This window comes from Penaeus japonicus, unplaced genomic scaffold, assembly GCF_977035675.1.
Source record: "Penaeus japonicus unplaced genomic scaffold, GWHDUDI00000001_assembly GWHDUDI00000016, whole genome shotgun sequence".
In the NCBI taxonomy this organism is placed as follows: Eukaryota; Metazoa; Arthropoda; class Malacostraca; order Decapoda; family Penaeidae; genus Penaeus; species Penaeus japonicus.
The window spans coordinates 20,904,089-20,911,588 of record NW_028234418.1 but is presented as its reverse complement, the minus strand read 5'-3'; the positions used below and the strand labels follow the sequence as shown (position 1 = coordinate 20,911,588).

Genomic DNA, 7,500 nt, shown 5'->3' with positions numbered 1-7,500 from the left:
TAAAGATGTTTTTCTTTTCAATGCAAATAATAGTTGTATTTGAAAAATTGACGATTGTATCCGAAGTTGTAATGAAACGTGTAGTAGTACAGCCTTATTTTGTTTACTGTCAGGGAAGATCTGGTGGTATGATTTTAGTTGTTAGTAATTTCAGGTGCTGATCAAATGAATGGATAATCAATTGGTTTTGTTAGTGTTAACCTCATGGTCACAGTTAGAGGGTAATGCTCTCCTTCACAAATGAAGTATCTTATTACTTTAATTTTTTGAGATTGATTGATTTGAGACTTTCAATCTACTTATTACCTAGATAAGTTTTCCTTTAGTTATGTAGGATATTTCTTTAAACATATATGTAGAAAAGCTATATAATGAAGCTGTCTGCTGATGAAAGTTCTTCATAACGAATTGTAAGCATACCATCACTATGGAAATAAAAGATTTTCTATCTTTACACTATCTTGCTCTTTCATTTTCAGTGTTGCTCACCTATTAATAACTGAAATTATAATAATTAACAACATCATAGGCAAGGAAGAAAAGCATGACAGGAACTTGCTTGGTTAGAAATTTGTTTAGGATTACCATATCATTGCAATGCTGTCTTTTAAAGAGGTATTTTGAAGGTTGCACTTTGTTTTTGTGTCCCATTTTACACTGACTATTTGATTTGATTTTTACTGCAGAGCCAAAATGTTATCATTGTTGTTGTATACTAAATGCTGAAAAAAGGTAGAACTTTGTGTTTAACAGACCCTTGTTTTTTTAATTGCATATTTTTCAAGTTAGCAAGCTCCCCTATAAAAAAAAACAAATTCCAAACTACTGGATACTTGCAAACTAGATATTATATGTAAATTTTCTGTGGGAAAATGAACCAAAAATTATTTTTTTACCCATATACCCCTTTGCCACCAATGCATAATGTAGTGATTTCTTAATTTAGTAACAAATCTGGTGGAGAGAGAGTGAATTAATGAGTGCTTGAGTGAATGAATGTATCTGTCTATGTGTATGTATATACATGTGTGTGTGAACAATTTTTTGTGATTGTGGTAAACACACACAATTCACAGAATGGCTTGCCCAAAGTGAAATCTAAAAACTCAGAGAGAAAGAACATATTTACCTGTTTTTATTACCATAATTGTTAAGGCAAAATAATCTTATCAATTATAATAATGATTTGATTTTTTAATCAATAATGCAAGATGATGACCATTACTCTCACAAAACAGAACATGGCCTGCATGTACTTTATCTCACACCATGAAGAAGGAAAATGTAGATTCTATTACGTTTCTATTAGATCTGCATTAACCCATTCGTGCTGGATGACGTGCTGACATGTTTCATGATTTTTGCGTCAGATGCCGGCAGCAAGATATTTGGTCAAGGCCGGCCCTCGGGGTGAGCGGATAGCCCAGGCTCACGGCTAGTGCGCCCAAGAATCCCGAGGCATTTGGCCTATACATTCAAAAACCCCGACATTGTGACCATTCAGAGCCAGAATCACCCCGGTGTGAATGGGTTAAATATGAATCATATGTTTTTGTGACATAACTTAATGCTATTATTATGAAGAATGACTAAATTTTTATAAAAACATATTTTAATTTACTTAAAACTAACACTCATGAACAAAACATTTCACCATGCTGTTTCCTGCTATCTGAATAAGTATTTGTTTTAGTTCTTGGTGTTTCATATTGTTTCAGCTTGGATTAATAATACTTGTTCTCAATTCTTATCATTATTATTGTAAAATGATTTACATCTTTCTCCATCTCTTTTGCTTCTGCATTCAAGGATATATAACAAACAATTGAAAATCTTTCTTACAGAATTCTGTCAAATTTCACAAATCAATGGCAAATCCAATACCATCCTTCTCACCCAAAAATTCCTTAATCATAGCTCTATTTACAATTTTTTTTCCAACAAATATTTGATATAAAGAAATATGAAAACTTGTACTTGGCAAATCTGTCTCCTCAAAATTAAATAGGCATATCTGAATGCTTCAATTTCTGTCAAGCCAGGAACAACAATCATAAAAAAAGAGCACATTACATCTCTTTCTTTTTCCTTATAAACTTAACCTAAACATCAAAAAATATATATTAGTATCATTCGTAAGCTATCTAATAGGCTACTCCTGGTCGCTATCTTCTTCATCCACCAGGCCCACCACAGGCCTCTGTTTAACAGGGACGTATGGAACTGCTCCCTCCCTCGAGTGCTTGCGGAGGTTGGCCATTCTGAAAGTAGGGAAGTCATGCTAGTTAGTTGTTATACCAAATGCAAAGTGAATGAAATAAAAGCTATAACAACAAAGTATTAATGTGATTGAAAATTTAATTGGGAAAAAAATGGCTTTAACTAAAGGAAAGAGTTCTGTAATGTGAATTGTCTTGTGGGGGGAAATACATGAAACCTTGGGGGTAAGAAAAAAAACACTTCACAAAACAGAACACTGAAATATAATATAGTTTTTCAACAAAAGAACCTCCCTTGTAATAAACTGAGGTACAAATCTATTTGTATAATTATACTTGTTCAAGTTTTGTCATGTCTATGTGCCAAACATCATCACCTATAACAAACACAGAATAAGAATGTATTCTAATATCATTCACATCAAAAAGTGAGAAGAAAAAATTAGGTAAGTTACTCATAAAAAAAGCTGGGGCAATTTCTATTCTATTGGTCTTGGCAGCCCTAACGTAAAAATAAAAAGTATAAGGGTGTTGACTGATCCTATAAAAAATATAATGTGATTATGTTGTCTACAGTAAGAAAGATGGTGAGAGGTTGCTAGACAAAGAAGCATTCACACAAGCATTCACATTCTTTTTCTATATGTACACATTAACATAAAAATAAAAATCTAAACCAAATGAAGAAATCTATAAATGAGGAATGAATAATTTCCTGAGGCAAGGTGACTATTCTGACAACGTGGTCGAAAAAAAAAGCCCCGGACCCGGGTGACGTCCCTGGCAACGTTGCTACATTTTAGCCCGCGCGCCGGGAGGCAGTGCGACTTGCTGAAACGATCCCCGCATTAGAAGTGATAGATTATTGCTAGAAATGGACGAAGATTCGATTTTTCATACTTGATTTGTCTAAGGCTACTTTCTTTATCCTTCTAAATAGATTTAACGATGGATATAACGTGGATAGTGAATGGACGTCTCAGGGTACATAACTAATCTTGATTACGGCGATGGAGGATGTCTGTTCTGATTTAATTATATATGAAGATCTGAAAAGGAAGAAAAAAAAAAAATCAAGTTGTAATTGGCCGATGCGATAAAAAAAAAAAAAAAAAAAACAAAAATTAGTATAACATCTTTTTATTGACACCACTAAACAAAAATGACACTTGAATAAAACATTGCTGTACTTTGGCATTCACTTGTATGCACATGTATGGTTGTTCATGATTACTAGCAAGAATGTTTAGGAAGAAAAAGAAAAAAGATTGAAAAAAAAAACTGTTTGTTACGCTCAACTAAAGAATGCGCCTTCCACTTTCCCATGAGATTACACAACATAGGATTGAAGAATAGTGGACGCGAACGATCAATAGAAAACACAACTAAAAAACAGTGCTAGAACATCTTTTTGCGACGTATAATACATCCTCATGAACAGAGCACTACTTTCTACACATGAATCGCACAGGTGACTCAATCACGCAAGCCCATAAGGATAGGGTGGGTTGAAAGTCGCTCCTGCGAGCGTCAGAGCGTGCACCGCGCGCATCGTGAAAACATAAACTTGAATTCAATGGCCTTTCTCAGAAATATTTCTGAGAAAGAATGTAAAACCTATATTTCCTTAAATGATTCATTCTAAGCCATGATTCATTCTATTTTAATCCAGGCCTTGGTTTAACACTTCTTAGATTCACTACTTGCTCATACTTGACAATGTCCCTTATTCACCATATGCTGGCACTTACCGAATAGCCTTGCTCTCCTTGATGGTGGCATGCTCCTTCTTGGCATGGTAGATGTGGCCGGGCAAGTGCCTGTGCCGCAGGATCCTCTTTACCTCAGGGAAGTTGCTGTACTTCTTCTTCAGCTCCTCTGAATAGTTAATGGCCGACCGTTCTCTCTCACGCATCTGCAGGAGGGAAGAAGAGGCTTAAAGCTTCTATTTACAGCCAAGAGACCAAAGAAGACTAGTGAGACTTTTAATAAGGAACAGGTCCATATATTGAAAAGCAAGAGGCATTATGTTGAAAAGTGGGAAGAAAAAATAAGTCAATGGAAAATGATGAACCATAGCTGTACTTAGCTAGACCAAAAAAAAATAAACATGGTTAATTTGTAAGTAAATGATGATGATCAAGATGACGATGACGACGACAACAACGACGATGACGATGATTTTATTTCTTTAGAATATTTATGTATCTTTTAATTATTATTATTATTATTCATAATAATAATAATAGTGATTCATCCTTTTCAAGCCAACACCACCACCAATGCTAGAATTATAAATAGGAATATCTATATGGCAAAAAAAAGTCAATATCACTTACTACACCCATTTTCTCGTGCGCAACGGCCTTCCAAAGCCTCACATTGTGGTCAGAGGAGCCCGAAAGGACAAATTTACTGTCAGCAGTCCATAATACGCAATTCACCTTGAACATGCGTTTGGTATGGTACACATCTCGACTCTTTCCCTGAAAACAAGAATCATTACTTGCTACATGAAGAAATGCAGGTCTATTTTGCTTTTATCATTTAAAAGAAATTCAATCTCATATCCTAAAGTACTGGTTTAAGTACTCATACCTATCAATGATAACAAATACCAGTCTTTAGAAACAAAAGAACAACACATATCTCAAAGCAGAATGCTGTACTTAAGTCCCACAACACTCTTAACCAACTTACTTCCTCTATTGAGAATATTCTGATGGACCTGTCATAGCTTCCTGAGACAAACTCCTTGCCAGTTGGAGAGTAATAGACATCAGTGACTGCCGATGTGTGGCCTTGATGCAAGCCTACAATGCGGTGTTTGATGTTCATGTTTCTTATGTCGTAGGTGTAACAACTAGGAAAAGAAAAAAAGATAAATGCATAAAATTTAAAAATAACTTTGCATATTATCAGTGAAGAGGTGCAACTTGTGGAACATTCTATACTACAAAATATATAGACTTTGTATAATGGTCTATTAACCACTAGGAGCAAAGTGCTAAGTAATAACAATAACATCCATTTAAAATAATCTTGAGAAGAAAGCAAATGAAGAAAAGGAAGACATTTTGAAAAGAGAAGAGGTGTTGGTGGAAGAAGAAGGAAAAAGGAAAGGAGGTAAAGGAAAATACAAGGAAGCAGAGGATAAGAGAAAATTAGGGGAGGCAGAGGGAAAGGCAAAGAGAAGAGGAAGTAGATGAAAAAGGAAAAAAAAAGTACCTGAGGAGAAGGTAGAGAAATAAGGAAAAAGAAAATAAGGCAGAGGAAAATGAGAAGGAAACAGGAGGAAGCAGAAGAATAAGGAAAAGGATTTCCATCTCCCTCTCCCTATCCCACTCCCACTTCCTCTTCCTCTCCAACTAAAATTACCACTATCACTACCACTATCACTCCCACTTCCTCTTCCTCTTCCTCTCCGACAACCACTCCCACTCCCTCTTCCACCACCATCTCCACTCCAACTTGCTCTCCCCCCACTCCCACTCCCACTTCCACTTCCACTTCCACTTCCACTTCCACTTCCACTTCCACTTCCACTCTTTCCTCTCTCCACTTACTTGTAGTCCTCACTGGCCGCTGTTAAAATGAAGGCCTCCATAGGATTCCACGCAAGAGCATTCACTCTCATATCCATCTTCAGCTTCTTCACCTCCTTGGCCCTTGTGTCATACAGGATTATGTTGTTTGCTTGGTCACTGGAGGCTGTTCGATCACACGTGTTGAGGAAATAAAAAAATATATAATCAATGATAACCTCATGACTAGCTACAGCATGAAAGGGGTGATACTGGGTACTGATACTGATACTGGGTAATAATTAAAAGTCTTATCTACATACTTTGGTAAAAAAAATGAAAGATGATGAAAGTGGCAGAAAAGTTCTTATGTACTTAACGTAAAATGATGTGCCTTATTTGGACATATATTTTTCTCTACATATCCACCTTTGGATTTATTCATTTCTTCTGTCTTAAAAGTCTTCCTTTTATTCATTATCTTCTGGATATACATCTGGGTTTATAACCTTTCACCTATGGTACACTTATCTTGCACAGGAAGCCTGCTATAAGAGCATGTGGCATAAGCCTTGCATAACTAGGTTGTAATTCACAAAGTATAATTTACTGAAATATATAACAATACAAGGTAATGTTTGAGTGCATTAACTTGGATGTATATTGAAGCAAAGTATTGACAAAGATATGGCCACTTGAATATCAAAGAATACTCAATATGTAAATATATATTCATTCCATTTTTCTTACCGAACAGTGACGTCTCAATATCATTAAACTTGACACAGACCACACTGGCATTGCTGCCATGGGCTCCTGTATTCCAGTCATAGGAGAATTTGGGGGCCTTCATGGTGGCATCCCACAGCAACACTCTTTCACCACATGTGATAAACTCATTGTTGTATCGGTGGTGCGATATACCTGTGATTAAAGTCTAGGAGAGAAAATATACGTCATACTTATTAGATACCGAAAAGATGCATAATATTAAACACATATAAATGACACATACTTTGTAATAAATAAATTAAACAGTTTATGTATATACAAAAGTTAATAGTAAATTCAATAATCAACCATCTTTTTTTATTAACCCCTTCTTTACTAATTTTCTTCCCAAAATGTAAAGAAAGCATTGCTCTGGCATACAGACTTGAATATTCCCCTCCCGCAATGTGAGGAGTATTATCACTATAAATAAATTACTCTGTGTAATTGCTTTCCTTACTGATGATGGAATAAATCTAACAAAATGTCACATTTGTAAATATATGAAAAAGTTCAAGCAATATATTTTGGGTAAAAAAGCTGAAGAGCAAATTCCATGATGATTCTGAATGCCAGGTTCTAATCATACTTAAAGAAAATAATTCAGAACAAGTGCTGAAATAAGCAGATGGGAAATCAGATATTCATCAAACATGACAACTAAAATGACTTATGTGACCAATTCAGTAACTAGTTGTCCAGTTCATCACAAACTAGTTGGTAAAGAAAATACACTGTGGCATAATCAAACATGACCATAAGCACACACTTCTCAGAGCCCTCACTTACGTCACTCATCCAGGTATCTACAGGTAAATCAGTGCCTTCCAGCGTCTTCTCAAGTGACCATCGCTTTATGGTCTTGTCGTTGCCAACTGTGAGGAAGGAGCCCCCATCTGGTGCTGTCACAATGGCCCCAAGATGGCCATTGTGGGCCTGGACAGACCACTTAGACTGACCCGAAGTGAGGTCCCATAGCATCAGCT

The 7,500-nt window shown here is 35.8% G+C and overlaps 2 protein-coding genes across 2 annotated transcripts in view; one reads left to right on the top strand and one right to left on the bottom strand.

Annotated features, from left to right (window-relative positions):
- The window catches only part of Vkor (Vitamin-K epoxide reductase), a 6,233-nt gene extending 5,774 nt beyond the window's left edge, over positions 1–459 (top strand). Inside the window, exon 3 of the mRNA XM_043027555.2 lies at positions 1–459. This exon is cut by the window's left edge and continues 651 nt beyond it. The gene's annotated coding sequence lies outside the window, so the exon portion shown is untranslated.
- Positions 460–1,740: 1,281 nt separating this feature from the next.
- The window catches only part of LOC122260329 (DDB1- and CUL4-associated factor 13), an 8,266-nt gene continuing 2,506 nt past the window's right edge, over positions 1,741–7,500 (bottom strand). Inside the window, exons 3-9 of the mRNA XM_043027554.2 lie at positions 7,304–7,498; positions 6,494–6,680; positions 5,786–5,930; positions 4,920–5,082; positions 4,559–4,705; positions 3,971–4,134; positions 1,741–2,261 (exon numbers count right to left, since the gene is read on the bottom strand). Coding sequence (XP_042883488.1) covers positions 2,153–2,261; positions 3,971–4,134; positions 4,559–4,705; positions 4,920–5,082; positions 5,786–5,930; positions 6,494–6,680; positions 7,304–7,498 — 1,110 coding nt within the window. The 3' untranslated portion in view covers positions 1,741–2,152. The remainder of the gene's footprint in view (positions 2,262–3,970; positions 4,135–4,558; positions 4,706–4,919; positions 5,083–5,785; positions 5,931–6,493; positions 6,681–7,303; positions 7,499–7,500) is intronic.